Source organism: Dendropsophus ebraccatus, chromosome 8 (assembly GCF_027789765.1).
Source record: "Dendropsophus ebraccatus isolate aDenEbr1 chromosome 8, aDenEbr1.pat, whole genome shotgun sequence".
Lineage (NCBI taxonomy): Eukaryota > Metazoa > Chordata > Amphibia > Anura > Hylidae > Dendropsophus > Dendropsophus ebraccatus.
Genome location: NC_091461.1, coordinates 6,121,019 through 6,148,316, shown reverse-complemented (window position 1 = coordinate 6,148,316; position 27,298 = coordinate 6,121,019). Strand labels below are relative to the sequence as shown.

At 50.4% G+C, this 27,298-nt stretch overlaps 2 protein-coding genes across 6 annotated transcripts in view; one reads left to right on the top strand and one right to left on the bottom strand.

Annotated features, from left to right (window-relative positions):
- Nucleotides 1–27,024, top strand: ENO4 (enolase 4). Of its 3 annotated transcripts, none has more exons than XM_069979687.1 (13): nucleotides 1–313; nucleotides 1,788–1,916; nucleotides 5,542–5,726; nucleotides 5,832–5,968; nucleotides 6,087–6,253; nucleotides 6,495–6,617; nucleotides 8,582–8,650; nucleotides 12,202–12,366; nucleotides 12,518–12,643; nucleotides 13,119–13,308; nucleotides 13,988–14,055; nucleotides 16,874–16,991; nucleotides 26,580–27,024. In XM_069979687.1, exons 1-13 carry the CDS (start codon nucleotides 161–163, stop codon nucleotides 26,663–26,665), a joined length of 1,716 nt encoding a protein of 571 aa, XP_069835788.1. In that variant the 5' UTR covers nucleotides 1–160; the 3' UTR covers nucleotides 26,666–27,024. The 3 variants fall into 3 exon arrangements, with proteins under 3 accessions (XP_069835788.1, XP_069835790.1, XP_069835789.1); XM_069979689.1 differs by lacking the exon at nucleotides 26,580–27,024 and adding an exon at nucleotides 26,500–26,578; XM_069979688.1 differs by lacking the exon at nucleotides 26,580–27,024 and adding an exon at nucleotides 18,587–19,830 and having other exon boundaries at nucleotides 2–313.
- Nucleotides 19,424–27,298, bottom strand: part of SHTN1 (shootin 1) — a 71,559-nt gene continuing 63,684 nt past the window's right edge. For all 3 annotated transcript variants that reach the window (XM_069979683.1, XM_069979684.1, XM_069979685.1), the window contains one exon: nucleotides 19,424–22,671. In XM_069979683.1, the coding sequence (XP_069835784.1) occupies nucleotides 22,524–22,671 (148 nt within the window). In that variant the 3' untranslated portion in view covers nucleotides 19,424–22,523. The remainder of the gene's footprint in view (nucleotides 22,672–27,298) is intronic.

The following is a 27,298-nucleotide window of genomic DNA, read 5'->3' as shown; positions in this document are numbered from 1 at the left end:
TTCGGTATCCTGGTTACACAGCCGGCGCCATTTTCCTGTAGCCCGGCCCCGGGGACAGCCGCTCTCTAGTGTTCGGCAGCGCCGTGTCCATGGTAACCGTGCAGCTGGACGCCGCGTTACCTGACAACCAGCGTAGGGCCTGTTATACACCGGAGCCGCCATGAGCTGCGGGGCCACAGCCGTGTCCCGGGGCCGCATACAGAGGGCCTCCGCCGCCGCCGACTACTACCGATCCCGCCGCGTCCCCGAGAGACTGGAGGAGGCGCTGAACCGCATCTACCACCGGGGGCAGGACGACGTGTACGGGCACCTGGTAATGACGTCACCAGCAGACTGATATCACCTTATACTCCTGGGGACCTCCTGTCATAGTAGTGACTATAATCTACACCCGCTTATTATAGGGCAGGAATGACGTCATCACCAGACTGATGTCACCCTATAAATAGCGTCTGACCTGAGCTTGTGGGCGGGGCTCTGATGTGGGTGGAGCTCTGATACTGTGGGTGGGGCTCTGAGGTTGTGGGCAGGACTATGATTATGTGGGCGGGGCTCTAAGGTTGTGGGCAGGATTATGATTATGTGGGTGGAGCTTTGAGGTTGTGGGCAGGACTATGATTATGTGGGTGGGGCTCTGAGGTTGTGGGCAGAACTCTGAGGTTGTGGGCAGGACTATGATTATGTGGGCAGGACTATGATTATGTGGGCAGGACTATGATTATGTGGGCGGGGCTCTGTGGTTGTAAACAGGACTATGATTATGTGGGTGGGGCTCTAAGGTTGTGGGCAGGATTATGATTATGTGGGCAGGGCTCTGAGGTTGTGGGCAGGACTATGATTATGTGGGTGGGGCTATGAGGTCGTGAACAGCACTATGATAATGTGGGTGGAGCTCTGAGGTTGTGAACAGCACTATGATAATGTGGGTGGAGCTCTGAGGTTGTGAACAGGACTATGATTATGTGGGTGGAGCTCTGAGGTTGTGGGCAGGACTATGATTATGTGGGCAGGACTATGATTATGTGGGCAGGACTATGATTATGTGGGTGGAGCTCTGAGATTGTGAACAGGACTATGATTATGTGGGTGGGGCTCTGAGGTTGTGGGCAGGGCTCTGAGGTTGTGAACAGGACTATGATTATGTGGGTGGGGCACTGAGATTGTGAACAGGACTATGATTATGTGGGTGGGGCTCTGAGATTGTGAACAGGACTATGATTATGTGGGTGGAGCTCTGAGGTTGTGGGCAGGATTATTATGTGGGCGGGGCTCTGAGGTTGTGGGCAGGGCTCTGAGGTTGTGGGTGGGGCACTGAGGTTGTGGGCAGGACTATGATTATGTGGGTGGGGCTCTGAGGTTGTGAACAGGACTATGATTATGTGGACAGGATTATGATTATGTGGGTGGAGCTCTGAGGTCGTGGGCAGGGCTCTGAGGTTGTGGGCAGGACTATGATTATGTGGGTGGGGCTCTGAGGTTGTGGGCAGGGCTCTGAGGTTGTGAATAGGACTATGATTATGTGGGTGGGGCTCTGAGGTTTCGGGCAGGGCTCTGAGGTTGTGGGCAGGACTATGATTATGTGGGTGGGGCACTGAGGTTGTGAACAGGACTATGATTATGTGGGTGGGGCTCTGAGGTTGTGGGCAGGACTATGATTATGTGGGTGGAGCTCTGAGGTTGTGGGCAGGACTATGATTATGTTGGTGGGGCACTGAGGTTGTGGGCGGGACTCTGAGGTTTCGCGCAGCAGTTCCCCCGCATTAATCTTTGTATCTTCCTCCTTCCAGTCCAATTACTTCTCTGAATTCTCGGACCCTCCGGTCATCAGTGACGTCCGTGGAAGGAAAGTTCTGGATGGAGAAGGAAAGGCGACACTGGAAGCTGAAGTCGTGTGTACAGTGCGAACCATTGACAAGGTGCGGCCTCAGCGTAATACAGGAGGGGGCGGAGTCCTGGGCAACCAATCACATCTCAGCCATCAAAAACAAACAATCTGATTGGCTGCTGTGGGTGACTCTGTATTATGATGAGCTCATGTTTCAGTTTTTCACCGTCAGTGTCGGACTGGGTTACATGGGGTGCGGGAACATAATAAAGTATACTTACCCATCCCCGTGCCCCTGTAGTGCTTATCGATATCTGACAGCAGCCAACCTCCTGCAGCTATACTGCTACGGACCAGCCAATCAGGGAGTGGGACACTGCTGCAGTGGGTGATCCATCACCCGGTCTGTGACATTGCACCTGGAGGAGTCAGGGCCGTGATGTACACAGAACCTGGCAGCTGTGGAAGAGACCCAGGAGCGGTGCTATGGGGGCACGGGGACTGGTGAGTATAGTTTCTTTATTATCCGCTAGGTATGGGAGGAGGAGTTACACATGAGTGCACATAACCTGTCCATACATATTACATGCAGATATGCACATTACATACACGCATCTGGTACAGGTCACATGCTGTGAGAGCTGCAGCTTCAGGAGCTGCTCCAAGGCCGCACCGTGCAGCTGCAGCCCCTCTCCCTCCACAACTGCGCTCATTCTGTACACTACATGCTGCTGCCTGTCAGGGAGTGACCAGGTGACAGGCGTGTAAGGCAGTGCTGGAGGATTATATGTCTAAACAGGGAGGCCCACCAAGGGGTAGGGCCCACCGGGGGGATTCCTCTGCTCCCCTGTGGGCCAGTCCAAGCCTGGGCACCATTATAAAGGTGCGTTCCTTCCATGTAAAGTAACGTCTGCCACACGGGGACATCGGTACCTGGGCCCTTTGGGCGTCGTTCAGGTGAATGGAGTCCTGCTGACAGGTTTGGCTCCGGCATCTTGTGAACAGGGTCTTAGGGCCCTATTATACGGGATAATTATCGTGAAAATTATCGTTATATCGTTAGAATTTAAACGATAATCGTTTTGTGTAAATGCAGCAACGATCGAACAACCAATGAAATATTGTTCATCGTTCATTTGGTCCCAACACCAAAATCATCGTTAATCGTTCAGTGATCGTAAACCAATGACTATCTGCAGGTGTGGGCGGGTTAGGCTCCAGCACGGTCTTAGGAAGCGCAGTAGCTGTAGGTGTGGGCAGGTTTGGTTCCGGTACTGTGTGAACAGCGTCTTATTAAGCGCAGTAGCTGTAGGTGTGGGCAGGTTTGGTTCCGGTACCTTGTGAACAGCGTCTTAGGAAGCGCAGTAGCTGTAGGTGTGGGCAGGTTTGATTCCGGCACCTTGTGAACAGCGTCTTAGGAAGCGCAGTAGCTGTAGGTGTGGGCAGGTTTGGTTCCGGTACCTTGTGAACAGCGTCTTAGGAAGCGCAGGTGTAGACGGTTCCTGCAGTGTTACTCCCTGGAGCGCTATAGATGACACTGCAGTCAGGGACATTGTCTGTCTCCCCCGGGAGCAGAGACCTGAGCGCACCTTTCATGACATTACAGTGACATTGAAGCGGTGCCGCCGTCCCCCCCAGTAAACAATCCCCCCCTCGCCTGTCACTCGAAGCGCCACTTCACCACTCAATGGAGATGAAAGCACAAGGTCGTTCTCTGTAATGGTGAATAATAAGCAGACGCCGGCCGCCATTATAGATGGCGCTCACATTGAAGAGCTCCCCGCACCTGGAATCAAGGAGAAAACTAAGGAAGAAAACAAAGCGGAGCAGTGATCCGACCAGAAATAAGAGCGGCAATGACATCAGACCAGTGATCCAACCACAATGACATCAGACCAGCGATCCAACCACAATGACATCAGACCAGCGATCCAACCACAATGACATCAGACCAGTGATCCAACCACAATGACATCAGACCAGCGATCCAACCACAATGACATCAGACCAGCGATCCAACCACAATGACATCAGACCAGCGATCCAACCACAATGACATCAGACCAGCGATCCGACCAGAAGTAAGAGCGGCGATGACATCAGACCAGCGATCCAAACAGAAATAAGAGTGGAGATGACATCAGACCAGCGATCCGACCGGAAGCAAGAGCGGTGATGACATCAGACCATTGATGTAACCGGAAGTAAGAGCAGCAATGACATCAGACCAGCAATCTGTTCGGAAGTAAAAGTGGCGATGACATCACACCAGCGATCTGACCGGAAGTAAGAGTGGAGATGACATCAGACCAGCGATCCGACCGGAAGGAAGAGCGGTGATGACATCAGACCAGCGATCCGACCGGAAGGAAGAGCGGCGATGACATCAGACCAGCGATCTGACCAGAAGTAAGAGCGGCGATGACATCACACCAGCTATCTGACCAGAAGTAAGAGCGTTGATGACATCAGACCAGCGATCTGACCGGAAGTAAGAGCGTTGATGACAGCAGACCAGCGATCTGACCAGAAGTAAGAGCGGCGATGACATCATCAGAGGGAAGAGAGGAATAAAATGATAATCTCGGCCATGCTCTGTAGATGACCTGTGATTGGCCGATCAGGACACAGAAACATGATAAAGTAGATTCCATCATCAGGCGGAGGTTGACGTCTGGAGTCAGCAGTGATCAGTAGTGTGGTCAGCAGTGATCAGTAGTGTGGTCAGCAGTGATCAGTAGTGTGGTCAGCAGTGATCAATAGAGTGGTCAGCAGTGATCAGTAGTGTGGTCAGCAGTGATCAGTAGTGTGGTCAGCAGTGATCAGTAGTGTGGTCAGCAGTGATCAGTAGAGTGGTCAGCAGTGATCAGTAGTGTGGTCAGCAGTGATCAATAGAGTGGTCAGCAGTGATCAGTAGTGTGGTCAGCAGTGATCAGTAGTGTGGTCAGCAGTGATCAATAGAGTGGTCAGCAGTGATCAGTAGTGTGGTCAGCAGTTATCAGTAGTGTGGTCAGCAGTGATCAGTAGAGTGGTCAGCAGTGATCAGTAGTGTGGTCAGCAGTGATCAGTAGTGTGGTCAGCAGTGATCAGTAGAGTGGTCAGCAGTGATCAGTAGAGTGGTCAGCAGTGATCAGTAGTGTGGTCAGCAGTGATCAGTAGTGTGGTCAGCAGTGATCAGTAGAGTGGTCAGCAGTGATCAGTAGAGTGGTCAGCAGTGATCAGTAGTGTGGTCAGCAGTGATCAGTAGTGTGGTCAGCAGTGATCAGTAGTGTGGTCAGCAGTGATCAGTAGTGTGGTCAGCAGTGATCAGTAGTGGCGTCAGCAGTGATCAGTAGAGTGGTCAGCAGTGATCAGTAGTGTGGTCAGCAGTGATCAGTAGTGTGGTCAGCAGTGATCAGTAGTGTGGTCAGCAGTGATCAGTAGTGTGGTCAGCAGTGATCAGTAGTGTGGTCAGCAGTGATCAGTAGTGTGGTCAGCAGTGATCAGTAGTGTGGTCAGCAGTGATCAGTAGTGTGGTCAGCAGTGATCAGTAGAGTGGTCAGCAGTGATCAGTAGTGTGGTCAGCAGTGATCAGTGCTGGTATAGCAGACAGTGATCAGTAATGTGTATTGCGCCATTTCTGGTTACGGCAGTTTTGCTATATGGCTGTGACATCACTGCGGCATTCCGTGTTACCGCGGCTCCTGCTAATGTTTCGCCTTTTTTTGGCCCTCCAGAGAATATGTCAAGCCGCTGTCTCCGTAGACTCCACCCCCGTGGTGACGCCCACCTGCGAGACGGCCGAAGAAGCTGAGAGGCTGGAGGCGGTGCAGGCGGCCATCAGATGGATACAAGACGATATAGGACCATCACTGAGGGGCATGGCGCCCAGCCAGCAGACCACCATCGACCAGCTACTGAGGTGGGGACGGGTATACACAGATAGTAATGGACTGTGTACAGTATATACATAGCGGAGATGCTGGGAGTTGTAGTCCCTCACCACCTTGTCTGCTTCTTCTCTCAGTGATTATTTTAGGGTGAAGAAGCAAAAAGAGAAAGAAAGCCGAGAGGTGGAGAGTGTGAGCGCGGCGTCCCCTACAGAGTCCATCCCCTCCCCCGCACCATCACCCCCATCCAGCAAGAAGAAGTCCAGCGCTAAAGGTGAGAGTCATGTGATTATCCGAGGGGAACCTGCGTAACGTGAGAGTGGACTGTTATCTAGAGCCTCCATCTCCCATGATGCTCAGCGCTGATCACTCTCCTCTAATTCTTTCTATAGGTAAAAAGGCAGCAACATCAGAGAAGCCAATCCCCCCAGCCGAGTCTCAGGAACCCCCCATGGGGGGCGCCCTCGCACTGGCCGCAGTCTCATTGGCTGTAGCTAAGAGCAGTGCGGCCCTCCTGGACATCCCGCTGCACTCCCACATAGCGGCATTAAAGCAGCAGGTACCGTCATTTCCATCTCACAGACTCATTTACATAATCACCCCAATCCCCGCCCCTTCATTTACATAATTACAGCCAATGCCTCATTTCCATAACTTTAATAAACTTTCCTCACCAGGTACGGGGCCTTTGTCTGCCGCTAATAACACCAAACAATAGCGAGCGGCAGAACCATCGACCCCCAGGGGGATACAAAACCCGACTCTGACATTTCTCTTGTGTAATTCTGTGTTTAACGCAGCCGGAGCAGGCGATCCCCGCGCCTCTGATCTCACTGCTGAGCTGCGGAAAATCCTCCCCAGGAAAACTCAACCTAATGAAAGAGATCATGGTGATCCCGAAGCCGGGAACGACGGCCGCTCAGGTGGGACATTACACGGACAGAGACGGGGGTCAGGTGACACGCTGCACACACATTACACAGACAGGGACGGGGGTCAGGTGACACGCTGCACACACATTGCACAGACAGGGATGGGGGTCAGGTGACACACTGCACACACATTACACAGACAGGGACGGGGGTCAGGTGACACACTGCACACACATTACACAGACTGGCGTCAGGTGACACGCTGCACACATTACACAGACAGGGATGGGGGTCAGGTGACACGCTGCACACATTACACAGACAGAAATGGGGGTCAGGTGACACGCTGCACACACATTACACAGACTGGGGTCAGGTGACACACTGCACACACATTACACAGACAGGGACGGGGGTCAGGTGACACACTGCACACACATTACACAGACAGGGACGGGGGTCAGGTGACACACTGCACACACATTACACAGACAGGGACGGGGGTCAGGTGACACGCTGCACACACATTACACAGACAGGGACGGGGGTCAGGTGACACACTGCACACACATTACACAGACAGGGACGGGGGTCAGGTGACACGCTGCATACACATTACACAGACAGGGATGGGGGTCAGGTGACACACTGCACACACATTACACAGACAGGGATGGGGGTCAGGTGACACACTGCACACACATTACACAGACAGGGACGGGGGGTCAGGTGACACGCTGCACACATTACACAGACAGGGGCGGGGGTCAGGAGACACACTGCACACACATTACACAGACAGGGGCGGGGGTCAGGTGACACGCTGTACACACATTACACAGACAGGGGCGGGGGTCAGGTGACACGCTGTACACACATTACACAGACTGGGACGGGGGTTAGGTGACACGCTGCACACACATTACACAGACAGGGACGGGGGTCAGGAGACACACTGCACACACATTACACAGACAGGGATGGGGGTCAGGTGACACACTGCACACACATTACACAGACAGGGACGGGGGTCAGGTGACACGCTGTACACACATTACACAGACAGGGACGGGGGTCAGGTGACACGCTGCACACACATTACACAGACAGGGACGGGGGTCAGGTGACACGCTGCACACACATTACACAGACAGAAACGGGGGTCAGGTGACACACTGCACACACATTACACAGATAGGGACGGGGGGTCAGGTGACACACTGCACACACATTACACAGACTGGGACGGGGGTCAGGTGACACGCTGCACACACATTACACAGACTGGGACGGGGGTCAGGTGACACACTGCACACACATTACACAGATAGGGACGGGGGTCAGGTGACACGCTGCACACACATTACACAGACAGGGGTCAGGTGACACGCTGCACACATTACACAGACAGGGACGGGGGTCAGGTGACACGCTGCACACATTACACAGACAGGGACGGGGGGGTCAGGTGACACGCTGCACACACATTACACAGACAGGGACGGGGGTCAGGTGACACACTGCACACATTACACAGACAGGGACGGGGGGGTCAGGTGACACGCTGCACACACATTACACAGACAGGGGTCAGGTGACACGCTGCACACATTACACAGACAGGGACGGGGGTCAGGTGACACACTGCACACATTACACAGATAGGTGACAGACTGGAGAGTCTCTCTGAAGGAGAAGGTAATATACAGGCGGCCAATTGATTTCAGTAGTAGCTGTAATGCCCTATGCCTCCTGTTGTGGCGCTGCAGGGGATTGCATCAGTGTGCTGGGTTTTCCTACTTGCCCTTCTGTGAATAATCCTAATATGAAGGGACGACCCCCTGTGAAGAATTGTAGAATTCACTAGTAATAAATCTACTGGGGGGCAAGATATGATTATGTGTGTGTGTATATATATATATACTGTATATACAGAAGAGAAGTAAATATATAAATATGTACTGCAGATGTGTGGTTATATATATATGTATCCTGCCCCTGTTTCCCCCCTCCAGAGTCTGGACCTGGCCTCTTCCCTGCAGACACAGATCCTGAAGCTGCTAGAGACACAGAGCAAGAGCGGAGTAAGTGCAACCTGTATACTGACTCTCTCTCTCTGTATATATATCTCCTGTATACTGACTGTATGTATATATATATGTGTGTATATCCCTCCTGTATGCCCGGTATAGACAGATCCATCACTGATTCTTGCAGAACGCTCTCTAGGCCGCTCCAGGACCATGAAATGCTTCTTATGGAGCCACTCCTTAGTTGTCCCGGCTGTGGGTCTCCTCCTTAGTTGTCCCGGCTGTGGGTCTCCTCCTTAGTTGTCCCGGCTGTGGGTTTCCTCCTTAGTTGTCCCGGCTGTGTGTCTCCTCCTTAGTTGTCCCGGCTGTGTGTCTCCTCCTTAGTTGTCCCGGCTGGGGGTCTCCTCCTTAGTTGTCCCGGCTGGGGGTCTCCTCCTTAGTTGTCCCGGCTGTGTGTCTCCTCCTTAGTTGTCCCGGCTGTGTGTCTCCTCCTTAGTTGTCCCGGCTGTGTGTCTCCTCCTTAGTTGTCCCGGCTGTGTGTCTCCTCCTTAGTTGTCCCGGCTGTGTGTCTCCTCCTTAGTTGTCCCGGCTGGGGGTCTCCTCCTTAGTTGTCCCGGCTGTAGGTCTCCTCCTTAGTTGTCCCGGCTGTAGGTCTCCTCCTTAGTTGTCCCGGCTGTGTGTCTCCTCCTTAGTTGTCCCGGCTGTGGGTCTCCTCCTTAGTTGTCCCGGCTGGGGGTCTCCTCCTTAGTTGTCCCGGCTGTGTGTCTCCTCCTTAGTTGTCCCGGCTGTGTGTTTCCTCCTTAGTTGTCCCGGCTGTGTGTTTCCTCCTTAGTTGTCCCGGCTGGGGGTTTCCTCCTTAGTTGTCCCGGCTGTGGGTCTCCTCCTTAGTTGTCCCGGCTATGGGTCTCCTCCTTAGTTGTCTCGGCTGGGGGTCTCCTCCTTAGTTGTCCCGGCTGTGGGTCTCCTCCTTAGTTGTCCCGGCTGTGTGTCTCCTCCTTAGTTGTCCCGGCTGTGTGTCTCCTCCTTAGTTGTCCCGGCTGTGGGTTTCCTCCTTAGTTGTCCCGGCTGGGGGTTTCCTCCTTAGTTGTCCCGGCTGGGGGTCTCCTCCTTAGTTGTCCCGGCTGTGGGTTTCTTCCTTAGTTGTCCCGGCTGGGGGTCTCCTCCTTAGTTGTTCCGGCTGTGTGTTTCCCCCTTAGTTGTCCAGGCTGTGGATCTCCTCCTTAGTTGTCCCGGCTGTGGGTCTCCTCCTTAGTTGTCCCGGCTGTGGGTCTCTCCCTTAGTTGTCCCGGCTGGGGGTTTCCTCCTTAGTTGTCCTGTGTGTCTCCTCCTTAGTTGTCCCGGCTGTGGGTCTCTCCCTTAGTTGTCCCGGCTGGGGGTTTCCTCCTTAGTTGTCCTGTGTGTCTCCTCCTTAGTTGTCCCGGCTGGGGGTCTCCTCCTTAGTTGTCCCGGCTGTGGGTTTCTTCCTTAGTTGTCCCGGCTGGGGGTCTCCTCCTTAGTTGTTCCGGCTGTGTGTTTCCCCCTTAGTTGTCCAGGCTGTGGATCTCCTCCTTAGTTGTCCCGGCTGTGGGTCTCCTCCTTAGTTGTCCCGGCTGGGGGTCTCCTCCTTAGTTGTCCCGGCTGGGGGTTTCCTCCTTAGTTGTCCCGGCTGTGGGTTTCCTCCTTAGTTGTCCCGGCTGGGGGTTTCCTCCTTAGTTGTCCCGGCTGTGGGTCTCCTCCTTAGTTGTCCCGGCTGTGGGTCTCCTCCTTAGTTGTCCCGGCTGTGAGTTTCCTCCTTAATTGTCCCGGCTGGAAGTCTCCTCCTTAGTTGTCCCGGCTGTGGGTTTCCTCCTTAGTTGTCCCGGCTGGGGGTTTCCTCATTAGTTGTCCAGGCTGTGGGTTTCGGTTACCCCCCATCTTCTCTGATCTTACTGAGGGGAGGAGGTTGTTGTATCTGCCCTGTGCCACTATTACATTACACATGTATCACACACAGATCACTATTACATTACACATGCGTCACACACAGATCACTATTACATCACACATGCGTCACACACAGATCACTATTACATCACACATGTATCACACACAGATCACTATTACATCATGTAATAGTGATCTGTAACACATGTGATGTAATAGTGATCTGTGTATGACGTGTGATGTAATAGTGATCTGTGTGTGACACGTATGATGTAATAGTGATCTGTGTGTGATACATGTGTGATGTAATAGTGATCTGTAACACATCACACGTATCACACACAGATCACTATTACATCAAACATGTTACAGATCACTATTACATCACACATGTTACAGATCACTATTACATCACACATGTATTAAACACAGATCACTTTACATCACACACAGATCACTATTACATCACACATGTATCACACACAGATCACTTTACATCACACGTGTCACACACAGATCACTATTACATCACATGTGTCACACACAGATCACTATTACATCACACATGTGTCACACACAGATCACTATTACATCACACATGTATCACACACAGATCACTATTACATCACACATGTGTCACACACAGATCACTATTACATCACACATGTGTCACACACAGATCACTATTACATCACACATGTATCACACACAGATCACTTTACATCACACGTGTCACACACAGATCACTATTACATCACATGTGTCACACACAGATCACTATTACATCACACATGTGTCACACACAGATCACTATTACATCACATGTGTCACACACAGATCACTATTACATCACACATGTGTCACACACAGATCACTATTACATCACATGTGTCACACACAGATCACTATTACATCACATGTATCACACACAGATCACTATTACATCACACGTGTCACACACAGATCACTATTACATCACACATGTGTCACACACAGATCACTATTACATCACACATGTATCACACACAGATCACTATTACATCACACATGTATCACACACAGATCACTATTACATCACACATGTGTCACACACAGATCACTATTACATCACACATGTGTCACACACAGATCACTATTACATCACATGTGTCACACACAGATCACTATTACATCACAGTAAGATAATGACACCACACATGACCATTGCATTATTTATAAATCATCATTACATCACACATAGATCACTGTTACACACATATCACTACACATTACAAACATAAAAACTCACATCCTACAATGTGATTATCTGGAATGTTGTATAGATTCTGTCTCACACGTGAAGTTACCCCCCCCCCCCCCCCCCCCCCCGCTCCATTCTGTGTAGGTGGTCGGCAGCGGATCAGACGCTTATTCTCCCTACTGTACTTCATAGGGCAGTGTGTGTATAGGTAGATCCCAGATGCTACCACAGGAGATAGAATTATCTGGAGGGGATAGGGAATTCTGGAGTGATCTAGAGGGGACAGAGGAGTCTGGAGCTAGGCCACTAATCCCCCCCAATCACCAAGGTGTGACATATATGAGATATGGCGTGGTAAGGCCGCAGCACATTGCACCATTCATCTGTGATGGGTTTTGGTGGCGGCTTGTGATGGCGGTGGCTGCTGTCGCTGTCTGTTATTTTCTCTGCTTCTCTCCCACAGTCGGTAATGAGGAGCGTGTCTTCTCTGGGCTGCCTCGTCCTCGCCTTCGAGCGCCCGGATCAACCTCTGGAGTTAATTCAAGACGCTTGTGAACAGCTCGGCCTAGAACTGGGAACAAATATGTATTTAGCCATAAATTGCGCGGCCCATGAATTAATGGACTATGTAAGTAGCGAATCGCTCAGATTAATTGAAAGTGTTTTTTTTTTTCTTCCTCCAAGTTCAGTTTAATTTGCCGCTTGTGACCTTTGACCTCATTACTTTTCCTGCTAAGTGTCTGCAATAAAACACATCTACCCCCTCCCCTCCCCCGCAGAACAAAGGGAGATATGAAGTCGCCAGTGGAACCTGGAAGAGTCCTGATGAGATGGTGGATCTGTACGTGGATATAATAGGCAGGCACTCCGCCATCATTGCGTTACTGGACCCCTTCAGGAGAGAGGTGATGTCGCTGTTAACCCTTTATAAGTCACTATAAGATGGGTGTAGATATCTGGTGAGTCGTGAGGTCATTGCTCCACACAGGTCATGTGACCTTTGATATCCTGTAATTACAGTAGGCGCCTGGCCTGTCCATACCTGAAGGTTGGGGGGGGGGGAGCTATTGGATCAGTGATCTGCAGAAAGAGGTTCTGCAGCAGCCAAGTGTTATCAGCGCTTTAGTTCTTTAGCTCTGGATTATATAGAAAATAATAATTGTCTGATTGTGATATGAAGGTGAAATATCTGAGCAGTGTCCACACGCCAGGACAGAGGTGGCCATTATGTGACCTCTGACCCCATTTACATTAGGTGCGGCCACTGTGGTTCCTGACCTCACAGGACTCTGCTTATAATAAATTCACAGAACCAGAAGCCGATTTCTCCCCCACAATCCTCAGTGATGACGTCACTCTCGTATTTCTGTGTCCGTACAGGACAGGCAGCAGTGGGAGGCGCTGGGAAAAGCCGTCGGCTCCAGGTGTTACCTGATGGCGGATGTAGCGTCCAGATCAGTGAGCGATCTCCTGTGGGGCAGTAACGCTCCGGTCTGCAGCGGCCCCATCCTCAGACTGACTAATGAGACGACAGTGTCCGACCTGCTGGCGGCCGTGCGGATGATGGAAGGTACAACCTGCACTTTACTGTAGCGAACTGTCTGCCCAACAAACAGGACAGATACTGGGGTCCACCAATCCGAGACTGATGTGATGTTAGGGCCCGAATTACACAGCCACAATCAGCCGAATCTGACTAATTATCGCTCCATGTCATAGAGACTGATCGGCTGATCGTGTCTTTAGGTCTGGTCCTAAAATCATCGTCCGCTGACTAATATCGCTACTAGATGATACAACAGCACGTCTCATCCTTGTCTCACATGACTTGTATTGAGGTCTGTGGAAGTAAAGACGCATGCAACCATATATCCATCCAGGATCCCAATGCAACATCATTCACTAACGTTAGGTGTGGTGTCACTGGGTAACAAGGGGTTAATGCGATGAGCTACCATTACAAAGGGTTAATGTGTACAAAAGTCACACAAGGGGTTAATATGGACTCTAGCTTATGTACGGCTATACCACACAGGGGCATTGGGAGGGTCTGGCGTATTAAGGATTCATCCATTTCCAGGGTGTCTGTAAGGGTACGTTCACACAGTGATGTGGGTAATCCTGGCAGCGGCACAGCATCATACACACCATCAGGATAAGCTCAATACTATTAGCGGTAGCCATGTTCATACAAAAGATACATAGAGACGTCTTCAGATTGCATCTGTACCTTCTCCTTCTTCTTCCAGGAGAGAAGCGGTTGACGGTTTTGGGGTGCTCGCCTGAGGAGTGTATGGAGGACGCCATTGTGGATCTGGTAATGATTGGTCATTACAATATGACTCTAGCTTCCTGCCCTGACCCTGAACACATAGGCTCCTCCTCCTACGTGTTCAAAGTGGAGACTCTGGCCACTCCTCCTAAGCCCCCACCCTGAACACATAGGAGGAGCCAGAGTCCCCACCCTGAACACAGGAGGAGGAGCCAGAGTCCCCACCCTGAACACAGGCAGAGGAGCCAGAGTCCCCACCCTGAACACATAGGAGGAGAAGCCCGACTCCCTGCCCTAAACACAGGGGGAGGAGCCTGAATCCCCACCCTGATGTGTGAGTGAGCTGTAAAACCCCACACCCTGAGGACAAGAGGGGCGCTGTTTCTAGAAGAAAGCATCCATGTTTTTCTCCCCTTTTACCCCCTTAGGCTATGTTCACACCATGTATAACAACAACCGCTATTTTTCATGTTCATCCAGCCAACACTGAATTTTGATTTTAAAATCATAACCTGGCCGCTGTATGGGTGTGCCTGGAAATCAATTAACCATTGATTTCCAGGAACACTACGGCCGACATGACAGCCACACAGTGTGTGAACTGTCAATTATTTACGGCCAGTGTTTCCGAACAACGGCTGCAAATAATTTGACAGTGTCAATTATTTGTGTGGCCGTTGTTCAATAAACTGTGAACAACGATTGCTGTTTGCATTGATTTTAATGCTGTTCATTATTTTATGAGAAGTTGAAAAATTTTGCTTACAAATTACGTAGTGTGAACATAGCCTTAAAGGACACCTGTCACCCCCCGTGCCGGGGTGACAGGCTCCCAACCCCCTGTTAGATCCCCCTATACTTATGTGATCCCGCCGGGTCCCGCTTCCTGAGCCGGCCGGGTCCTGGAGATATCTCTTAGCGCACGCGCCGGGCTTCGGGTCCTGATGAGTCCGATGCCCATAGAGAATGACGGAGCATCGGACTCCCCATTCATTCTCTATGGGCGTCTGACTCTGCTGTCTGCGTGCGCACCGGGCTTCGGGCGCTGATATCTCTGGGACCCCGCCGGCTCAGGAAGCGGGACCCGGCGGGATCACGTAAGTATAGGGGGATCTAACAGGGGGTCGGGAGCCTGTCACCCCGGCACGGGGGGGTGACAGGTCCTCTTTAACGTACAGAAGATTTCCTTTTAAAGGGATTATCAAGTTCTACAAAAACAGGCTACTTTCTTCCACAGACAGCACCACTCTCCAGTTTGGATATGCAGGTTTTGTAACTCCGTTCCTTTGATGTGAATGGAGCTTAATTGCAAACCGCACCTGACCTGGAGACAGTGGTGCTCTCAAAGAAAGTGGCCATGTTTTTGTAGCTCTGGATAACCCCTTTAATTGCAAACTGCACCTGAGCTGGAGACAAGAGTGGTGCTGTCTCTTGAAGAAAGTGGCCATGTTTTTATAGAGCTGGATAATCCCTTTAGGGTACAAACCCACACACCGTATACGCAGCAGATTTGATGCTGTGTTCAGTTATTTAGATCTAATCTGCTGCGTATTTGTTGCGTATTTGCTGCGTATCGCAGCAGTAAATACGCTGCATATTACGGTGTGTGGGTTTATACCCTAAGGGTATAAACCCACACAGCGTATTTACTGCTGCGATACGCAGCAAATACGCAACAAATACGCAGCAGATTAGATCTAAATAACTGAACACAGCATCAAATCTTCACCATCAAACTGCTGCATATATGGTGTGTGGGTTTGTACCCTAAGGGTATATTCACACGGGCGGGCTCGCGAGATTCTCGCTGCGAGCCCGGCAGGTCCTGGCAGTTCCCATACACTACATACTTGCTGCGGTCTAAACGACCACAGCGAGTATGTAATTATACCGCCCTTAACCCCTTCTGCTCCCGCCCGGCTCCCCCGCTGTAAGCATACATTACCTGTCCTTGCTGCACGGGTGCGGCGTCCTGCTCTCCCGCCCGGCCAATCAGTGGCTGCAGCTGGGCAACACACTAATTGGCCGGACCCGTGCAGCAAGGACAGGTAAAGTATGCTTCGTTTAGACCGCAGCAAGTATGTAGTGTATGGGAACTGCCAGGACCTGCCGGGCTCGCAGCGAGAATCTCGCGAGCCCGCCCGTGTGAATATACCCTTAAAGTAAAGCTGAGCCTGTAGTGAGAGCAGAGCAGACGTGTAGGGCAGGGACAGTGTATAGGTTGTGGTATCTTATAAGCCACTGTCTTTATCACCGCTCAGCCCTCCCCTCCTCTGCCACCAAGTGCAGAAACATATAACGTCCACCAGTGAGCACCATAATCCACAGAACAAGTCCACCATGCTTTACTGCAGGGATGGGGAACCTTTGGCCCTCCAGCTGTTGCAACACTAGTTCCCATCGTGCCTGGACAGCCAACGCTTCACTTCACTTTAATGGAGCAGAGTTGGAAAACCTGCACCCAAACTGGTGTTGTCACTGGAAAAAAGTGGCCATGTTTTTTACACTGGGTAACCTCTTTGAATGAGTTATCTGGGGAGGAGGGTTTTTTTCAGAAACTTGCTAAGGCAGGTGGTAACAGTTAAAAATAAATCCTGTACTTACCATCCTCCGGGGACCTCCGCCAGTCCTACCCCATAGCATTTCTGGGAGCAGGGTCAAGAGTTTAGCTACAGGTTTATTTCCTCGTACCACATGTCTAACCAGAATTCATAAAAAATATATTGATAGTTTGCTCCCTATTAACATGTTTATGGGAGGAGCTGTCAGTGTATAATAACTCAGTAAGTTCATGAGCTCCCCCTAGTGGTGGCTGCAGGATGTCAGTGCGCACTAATAACTTACCTCTCTGTCCACTCTACAGGCCGTGGGTCTTGGTGTGAGGTTCATCAAGCTGGGAGGTCTGCTGCGTGGTGAGAGGACGGCCAAATATAACCGGCTGCTGGCAGTAGAGGAGGATCTGACCCGCAGTGGCACCCTGGGTAATAGCTGCTCAAAGGGGTGTGGGGTAATGACATCTGAGCAACACAAACCAGTTCAAAGCAGAAAAGCCAACACCAAGAGTAAAGTTTAAGGCTGCATTCACACTTTCCGTGTTCCACACACGTCATTTAGACTTCAGTGAGAGCTGATAAGACATCTGAAGGACATAATAAGAAACTAGGGCCTGTAATGGCGCATATACATACTGTTCCCCCGCACCCAGCAGCATATCCGAGATGCTCCCCCAGGCAGGGGTCCGTTACAGGCATTCCACATCCGTGTACCGTGCGGAACGTGTGAATGCGGCCTAAATTACGGTGCCCTAGTTTATCAGTATGTCCTTCAGATGTCTCATCAGCTCTCACTGAAGTTTAAATGACCTGAAAAGCTTTAATCACTTGGAGTCTGAGGGTGGTATTACACGGAACGATTATCGTTCGAAAAATCGTTAAATCGTTCGGATTTGAACGATAATCATTTCGTGTAATAGCAGGCAACGATTAAATGACCAACAAGAAATCGTTGATCGTTTAATAGGATCTGGACCTATTTTTATCGTTTGATCGTTCGCATATCGTTCGGTGGAATAAGAATTCACAGCTGAAACGTACGCAATAGCGACGACTAAACGACCGCAATAACGATCATCGTTTCATGTACTTGGGCGAACGATTTCGGGTCGTTTGCTTTAGCGGTCGTTTAAGATCGTTTATCGTTGGAAAGTTGCTTGGTGTAATAGTACCCTGAGTGTTAAGACCCCGTCCAATTAGGAGATGCCACATTTTACCCCTCCAGCTGTTAGCTCCATCCTGTAACTTATAAGTTTATGGGGCTGCAGGATGGAGAAGATTGACAGTGGGGACCACTTCTTCTCCTGAGCGGTGGGGGTCTTTGCATTGACACCATGACCTATCAGAGCTTTCAATGTGACCATAAAGTGACTCAGTACCCACAGACTGACCCTCCCAAACCCCTTGTACGTTCTTATAGCTGCTGTTAATCCAAGATCTGTCCTGGGGTCCGTTCAGCAGATAATGCAGTTATTGTCCTAAAAAACAACTTTTAAACTTGCAGCAACTCAAATTGGCGTGGCCTCAAGTGTCTGTGCCCTAGGCTTGCACCACTCCCTCCATCCTTTCTCACCACCCTCCTCATCATTAGGAATGCCCCTGGGCAGTTTTTTTTTTTTTTTTACTAGTCATTACCTGTCTGAACACTGCACGGGTACCTTAATGATCCAACACATGTGCAGTGTTCACACAGTTGATGAATAGGAGAAAATGTTCTAGGAGAAATCCTAATGATGAGGAGGGCGGGGAGGAGGAGGAGTGCAAGTCTAATCCACAGACACTCTAGGCCATGGCCGTTTGACACAGTGCTGCAAGTTTAGTTGTTTTTTAAGGACAATAACTGCATCACCGGCTGAGTGGACCCCAGGACAGATCTTGGATGAAAAGCAGCTATCCGAAGGTACAAGTGGTTGGGGGGGGGGGGGGGGGCAGATTGCTTTAATATCCAGGGAAGCCACAACATTCACCCCCAGTACACAGAACAGCACCCAGAGGTGTAAACACTTATTTACCTCCTCATCCAGGTCAACAGGAGGAGTTTGTATTTCCCACCTTCTGGAATGACCCGGAAACCTTGAGCAGTCAGGAAGAATCTATCTAAAAATGGAAGATGATTGGGTTCGTGCTTGAGCGGCTGTCATACAATGACTGGTCCTGTATGAAGATGATCAGCGACGTTGTGTCTTACAATGACTGGTCCTGTATGAAGATGATCAGCGACGTTGTGTCTTACAATGACTGGTCCTGTATGAAGATGATCAGCGACGTTGTGTCTTACAATGACTGGTCCTGTATGAAGATGATCAGCGACGTTGTGTCTTACAATGACTGGTCCTGTATGAAGATGATCAGCGACGTTGTGTCTTACAATGACTGGTCCTGTATGAAGATGATCAGTGACATTGTGTCTTACAATGACTGGTCCTGTATGAAGATGATCAGCGACGTTGTGTCTTACAATGACTGGTCCTGTATGAAGATGATCAGCAACGTTGTGTCTTACAATGACTGGTCCTGTATGAAGATGATCAGCGACGTTGTGCCATACAATGACTGGTCCTGTATGAAGATGATCAGCGATGTTGTGCCTTACAATGACTGGTCCTGTATGAGGGTGATCAGCGACGTTGTGCCATACAATGACTGGTCGTGTATCGGGATGATCAGCAATGGTTACTTAACCCTCCACACCTGTCTATGATTATCTGGCCAGGCAGGATAACGCTATTGATGTGGATGGTGACAACTCTGCAGCTGTGTTGTAACTCTTGAAAGGCTTCTTATTTCCTCATGTTATTGGCTGTGAACTGCGTCCACTGAGATCCTTATGGAGTCGGAGGAGAGAAGACAGGAGGCCGGACTCATCGTTCACACTCATTATAATTAAATATTCACACTCATTATAAAGAATCAGACATGTGGTTATGAATCGCCGCTGTTCCCGGGTACCCTGGCACGGTGCCTACGGGGGTGACCTGCAACAAGCCCCCTAACCACCAGTGCAAGATATAGCAAAGCAATGCAAAACTATAGCGACACCCTGAGCTGTAGAGCAGCACAGCCCCATAGTGCAATGTATTATAAAGCTAGGTATAGTGGAGCTGGGCAGTACAGTGCAGCGCGATCATCCAGAGCAAAAGAAGAGAAGCGCAGAACGCAACACATTACAGAGCTAGACACCGCAAACTAAACTATCACAGAGCCACGCTGGAGAACACCATCACCTCACCCATAGTCTCGTGCCTGGCCCCGAAAACAGCAAGAAATGTAGAGAAAACCCACTTGTGTGATTAAAGGCAGAAAAATCCGGGGAGGCTTTTACACAGCTTCCTGTTAGCCCTCAGTCAGCTGACTATAGCCATCACACCAGACTGTGAAGTAAAGTGACCCCTGAGACTCTCAGAGCCCCCCCGGCTACCACAGCTGATGCAGAGGTCGTGTACAGGAGACAACGTAGTCATCCCCATACATATCATCCGTGAGACAGGAACAGGCGTAGTCATCCCCAAACATATCGTGTGAATGGCTGCAGGTACAGGAGACAGTGTAGTCCCAGGGACTGCAGCCATCACCATACATATCTATGAGTAGCGGCACGTCCCAGGGACTGCAGCCATCACCATACATATCTATGAGTAGCAGCATGTCCCAGGGACTGCAGCCATCACCATACATATCTATGAGTAGCAGCATGTCCCAGGGACTGCAGCCATCACCATACATAATCTATGAGTAGCGGCACGTCCCAGGGACTGCGGCCATCACCATACATATCTATGAGTAGCAGCATGTCCCAGGGACGGCAGCCATCACCATACATATCTATGAGTAGCAGCATGTCCCAGGGACTGCGGCCATCACCATACATATCTATGAGTAGCGGCACGTCCCAGGGACTGCAGCCATCACCATACATATCTATGAGTAGCGGCATGTCCCAGGGACTGCAGCCATCACCATACATATCTATGAGTAGCAGCATGTCCCAGGGACTGCAGCCATCACCATACATATCTATGAGTAGCAGCATGTCCCAGGGACTGCAGCCATCACCATACATATCTATGAGTAGCAGCATGTCCCAGGGACTGCAGCCATCACCATACATATCTATGAGTAGCAGCATGTCCCAGGGACTGCAGCCATCACCATACATAATCTATGAGTAGCGGCACGTCCCAGGGACTGCAGCCATCACCATACATATCTATGAGTAGCAGCATGTCCCAGGGACTGCAGCCATCACCATACATATCTATGAGTAGCAGCACGTCCCAGGGACTGCAGCCATCACCATACATATCTATGAGTAGCAGCATGTCCCAGGGACTGCAGCCATCACCATACATATCTATGAGTAGCGCCACGTCCCAGGGACTGCAGCCATCACCATACATATCTATGAGTAGCGCCATGTTCCAGGGACCATCACGATACCTATCATCTTTGGGCAGCCGCCACCTACACCCAGGGGGCACAGAACATGGATGTTACTGGAAATGAGGTGACATCAGCCCTTGGAAAGATCATGGTGAAACATCAGGAGTCTCATTCACAAAACCAGAGCCCATGAATAACATTAGTGAGAACAGACAGAAACCTATCGATAGGAGAAAAATACCATGGTGGCTCAGTGCTAATAGCGGTGCTGTCCATCTGTGCGGAGGTTGTAGGGGGTTTGCATAGGAATCCTCCCACAACATACTGATAGGCTGACTTGGAACTTAAGGTGACATACACCTTCAATAGCTGACGGCCAAACATTATCTCTCCTGCACTCCCCGTACACAGGAAGGTTCAGCACAGCCGAGCGCTCCCGTGTTCTCTATGGGGAGGGAGTAACAGACCACTCTGGTGGCAGCTTATTCCTCCCAGGACAAAGGGGTCAGGCAGTGATTCTCTATCACCTCTGACTCCACCAACCTCATCTGTCAAGAGAGCCGCATACACCAAAAGTATAAAGTGTACTGGACCCAAGCGATGACTGTCTCTGTACAGTGCTTCAGGATATGTTGGCGCCATATAAACAAATTATTACCATCATTTACTTTTCTGAATACTTAAAGAGGATATGGTAATGGCCAAAGATTTAATATGATGAGTCCGCAGGGGCACCAAGCTATCGGCCATTTACAGGGGTTACCTAAGCATTATAACTATCCAGTCTAGGATACAGCTAGGAGACTTCCCCATCATCACTTATTAGGGTTTACATAGAAAAGTATGTAAGAAATGTGACCACAAGCCCCTCTTATTGACTGAACTGATTCTTCACCTTGCTGAAATCTTGTGGCATTCTCACTACAGGACAGTTCCTGATAATACAGCGGCTGATACTGATTCCATGGCGCCTCTGTCCTCTGAGGCTTTGCTCTATATAGTGTTATTAGCCCCCAATTTACTTGTTGTGTCAAACTCAGGGACCTGCAGCTGTTGTAAAACTACAATTCTCATCATACCTGGACAGCCACAGGTTTGACACCTGTGCTTTAAAAGCTGCAGGCCGACAGCTCCAGGTGGCGGTCTGGGCCATTGGATCTCGCAGGGTTTGGGGTATTTGTCAGGTTAATAAAACTCCCCACATTTGGCTCCTGCGGGGAGGATGACTGGGGAGAGTCCCAATCTAAAAATTCCTTTAATATGGGTTCAGCATAAAATATTTGCAATTGATCCTCATTACTGCCGGTTTTGTGAACTTGACGCTGATATGGAGGAGAATGGAAAATCTAAGAACTACACTAACATAAGTGAGAAGTGGCGGCCACACACTCCTAACACACAGCCCCTAGGAATCCCAGCGCCCGTCCACCGGGGACCGGCCGCATACAGTGGGGGTGCAGCATGGGGTGGCCGCACCGTGTATTGTGCTTGTGAGGTCATCACTGGTTGCAGAAAAGGAAGAGGCTCAAGACGGTGACGTCATAGTGGAGGCCACAGGGGCAGAGGCCACGTTTGTTCTTATTAGCAGTGAGAACTATCCGCGTCCTTCCCGCTCTTGTTGGCGCTGTCCACGTTCTTGATAGAGTCGCCTTCTTCTAGAGGCTGAAGATTTAAGGAACTTTGTGTCTCTTCCTTCTTTCCATCTGAATATCCCAGAGTTTCTGCAGAGCTGAGGAGAGAGACCACAAGAGGTGACAAGGGAGTCCCGTGACAAGTATGACATCAGGCATCCAACCTCAGACACAATGGTATATAGTCCTGACCTGTCTGTATGGCATCTTAGCCTGAATCATGGGATATATCCCTCTTACTATAATCCACTACTCCAGCACTGAGATATACACCGGAAAATACAGTACATAAAGCTTCTAAGACAACCCCTGACTTTTAAGAAGATTGTCAGGGGTTCGCCTTATATGCAGGAAAATGTTGCAGCTCAATTAAAAAAAAAAACAAAAAAACAACTCACCTGGGGTCCGTTCCCGGTCTCCGCGCATCTTCTGTCCTGTTCCTGGCGCACGCAGTATCACGTACACTGACCGCGCCAGGATCCCCGAAGCTCTCCCGACCAACCAAAATTCGGGGATCATTGGCACAGTCAGTGTATGTCATACTGCCTGCGCCATGAATGGGACAGAAGATGCACGGAGGCCGGGAACGAGCCCCAGGTTAGTTAACTTTTTTTTTTTTTTTTTTTTTATAGTGGTCGCCCAATACAGTAGGGAAGCGACCATTTTTGAGCCCCCCCACCACTGTATGAGGCGACCATACCTGGTGTATAAGATGACCCCCGACTTCTAAGAAGAATTTTCGGGGTTAAAAAGTCGCCGTATACGCCGGAAAATACGGTACATCTGTAGATAAGGCTCACAGGCATTCCCTTGGGCTTATTATAGCCCAGCGCCGGAGTAACAGATTAAGCGCACTGAGGAATAGGTGAGCAATTGAAGAAAAGTTTTCTGCTTAAAATTTCCTCCTCTTCAGCTCTGGCAGAATTTGGGTGGAAACTTAATGCACCAATGACTTCTACGAGATTTCTTTGGGCGGATTCAGATACAGAATTGACACGTCAGAGATCTGCAGCTAAACATTCCACGCTTAAATTCTGCTGTGTGAACAACAGAGCGGAAATCCCACAGAAAACGATGCCACATTGGTCTGTACATATTTTACAGGCATAAAATTAAGCAGAGTTTCAACCTAAAATTCCTCACCTATTCCTCAGTGTGAACATAGCCTTATATTCTCATGGTAAGGTAAGAAGCCCTGGTGGACACTGCATTTACATCAGTCAGTAAAAAAGCTCCTGCCGGGTCCCCATTACCTCTCATCAGGTTTTATCTGTACGGCTCCAATAGTCACAGACTACAAACCAACCCTAAGCCTAAAACCAACACACAAGCCGATAATCGTTGGCTGATCATTGCTCTATGGAATCCACACAGATAAATTCCGGGGGATTCCGTTGCTCGTACCCGCATGCCTCTCGAAATGCGGAATCCGCCCAGCCATAGAATGGTGTCTATGGCACTGGCATTGACGCGCACGGCCATGAGCAGCTACGAGCGTCAGAATTTATCTATGCAGATTCCGTAGTGTGAACCCAGCCTTACATGGAGCGAGAATTGGCCCAATTCAGCCAATCATCACTCCGTGTAATAGGGCCCTCAGGCCCCTGCTATTATACATATCTCCTATCCCCAAGAAAGGGGATACAAGTCTTAATGGCGAGGCAACATCCCTTTAATGGGGTTATCCAAGATTAGATTAACAAAAGTTGCTTTCTAACAAAAACAGCGCCACCACTGTCTGCAGGCTGAGTGTGGCATTACATTTCAGCTCCATTCACTTCATTAGAAGTGGGTGGTAATACCGCAGACAAACTGACAAGACTTTTCTAGCTGTTTTTCTAATCCTCGATAACCCCTTTAAGGCAGACAAGCAAATGACTAAGGCTGAGGATGGGTGGGAAACAGGCTGGGAACGGGGGGCAGTCACACCTGATTCCAGACAAATCTTAATTCTTACAATGTAGGGAAATGGTGAGAACAAAAGAGACTTTTTTTTCCCTTCTCCTTTTTGGAGGTGACGATCATTGAAACCTCAGCAGCTGGACTCCTTTGCGGCAGCGTCTTGTGAATGTGTCTAATTCTATGGTGGGAGCTCAGCGGGGCGCTGCATTAGTGTGTGGCACGGCTCCAGAAACACGCGCACTGGCAAAACAATTTGAACTCTGTTTCATTTGCAATAAAAATGGACAAAAACTACAAATCGTCGTCACCTCCTTCAAGGAGAAGGTGAAGAAATTTACATCCATCAGCAGAAAGTCTCAGAATGAGGAGCAGGGGGGTATGGCGGGGGAAGTCGGGGGCTTTCATAGTGCGGCTTTGTGTGAGCAGACGCTTCCGGACTTCTCTCCTTCTGCCGCTCTTATCAGTGAGGATTCTGCCCACAACGACGAGATCTATAGACCACAGAGGATGATACTGCCCCATACTCTGCACAAAGCTGGGCTATAGAGGAAATCCTCTGCTTTAGGTCTCGGGAAATCCAGATAAATGTACCGGCCGTGCGCGTGTCGGGAAATCCAGATAAATGTACCGGCCGTGCGCGTGTCGGAAAATCCAGATAAATGTACCGGCCGTGCGCGTGTCGGGAAATCCAGATAAATGTACCGGCCGTGCGCGTGTCGGGAAATCCAGATAAATGTACCGGCCGTGCGCGTGTCGGAAAATCCAGATAAATGTACCGGCCGTGCGCGTGTCGGGAAATCCAGATAAATGTACCGGCCGTGCGCGTGTCGGGAAATCCAGATAAATGTACCGGCCGTGCGCGTGTCGGAAAATCCAGATAAATGTACCGGCCGTGTGTATCAGGAAATTCAGATAAATGTACCGGCCGTGTGCGTGTCGGGAAATCCAGATAAATGTACCGGCCGTGAGCGTGTCGGGAAATCCAGATAAATGTACCGGCCGTGAGCGTGTCGGGAAATCCAGATAAATGTACCGGCCGTGAGCGTGTCGGGAAATCCAGATAAATGTACCGGCCGTGTGTATCAGGAAATCCAGATGAATGTACCGGCCGTGTGTATCAGGAAATCCAGATGAATGTACCAGATAAATGAAAGGTGTAGAGCAGAGGTGGGGAACTTCAGGCCCACCAACTGTTGCAAAACTACTACTCCCATCATGCCTGGAAAGCCTAGGGCTGTCCAAGCATGATAAGAATTGTAGTTTTGCAACAGCTGGAGGGCCAGAGATTCCCTAGCCCTGGTGTAGAGCATGAGGCCAACGTACTGCTAAATTGGTGCAAGTTCTAAGCAGTGATGGACACTCTTCATGAGACTGTGTAATCCCATCCCAGACTTCAGCTCCATTAAAGAGGATGTACCACCCGGTACATCCTCTTTAACCTGAACCCACGGATTGATCGGCGCCGGCACGGGGAAGCCCCCAGTGGGAGGGAATTCCCTCCCCTGTATGACGCGGCTCCATTCTAAGCAAGCCGCGTCATACAGGGGAGGGAATTCCCCCCCACTGGGGGTGGCCCGGCCGACCTCCAGTGATTAAGCACCGGCCAGTACCACTGGTTCGAACGGCGCCGTGCACCGGAACCGGGCCTCAGTCCGAAAAACGGACCGGGCACCGGCTTCCCCGTGCCGGCGCCAATCGATCCATGGGTTCAGGGTAAAGAGGATATATCGGGTGGTACATCCTCTTCAAGGAGGAAGAGAAATTGCCCATCCTGCTGGGGGAGGAGGAGAAATCGCCCATCCTGGTGGTGGAGGGAGATGACACAGAGGGCCTTTGACTTCTAGAAGTCTTCTATACCCCGACCTTTGGATGTATCACCACCCTCCTTTCCATTATTATGAAATACCATGGACTTCTATGCACTTCCCACCCTTCATCATCTTATTTCGCACTGGCACATACAGATAGCTCATGCACAGGGGGGTGGAGGTATTTTCGTCTTTGGTGTCTCTTCTGTGTTTCAGGTTATTTCTGGAGGATTACACAGGAGAAGCCGCTCACCTTCCATCAGGTGTGACTAATTCTGTTAATTCTCTTGTCGGAGGCTCATTGTGCGGCTGCCGAGGACACATGAACCTTCTCTTACTGAGCCGCTTCCTGCCCGGACACCAGACAATGCTCCACCGCTAAGATTACAGCCGCAGGAAGAGACCAAATCCCTTAATTGTACAAGATCATCAGATTAGGCTGTGCCCTCCACGCAGATCGTTGTATCAAAAGACGGCTCGACTGTCCCCTGACAAGTGTTCACACACAGCAGCCCAATATCTGCCAGCGCTGTAGAATCTGCTGTATATACATGAAACTGGAAAGGTACCATATAAACAGCCCACTGGACACCCCATAAACCACAGCTTCCAGCCTCCAGTCCCCAAGGACCACCATAGCCCACAGCCTCCAGTCCCCAGGACCACCATAGCCCACAGCCTCCAGTCCCCAGGACCACCATAGCCCACAGCCTCCAGTCCCCAGGACCACCATAAACCACAGCCTCCAGTCCCCAGGACCACCATAAACCACAGCCTCCAGTCCCCAGGACCACCATAGCCCACAGCCTCCAGTCCCCAGGACCACCATAGCCCACAGCCTCCAGTCCCCAGGACCACCATAAACCACAGCCTCCAGTCCCCAGGACCACCATAAACCACAGCCTCCAGGACCACCATAAACCACAGCCTCCAGTCCCCAGGACCACCATAAACCACAGCCTCCAGTCCCAAGGACCACCATAAACCACAGCCTCCAGTCCCCAGGACCACCATA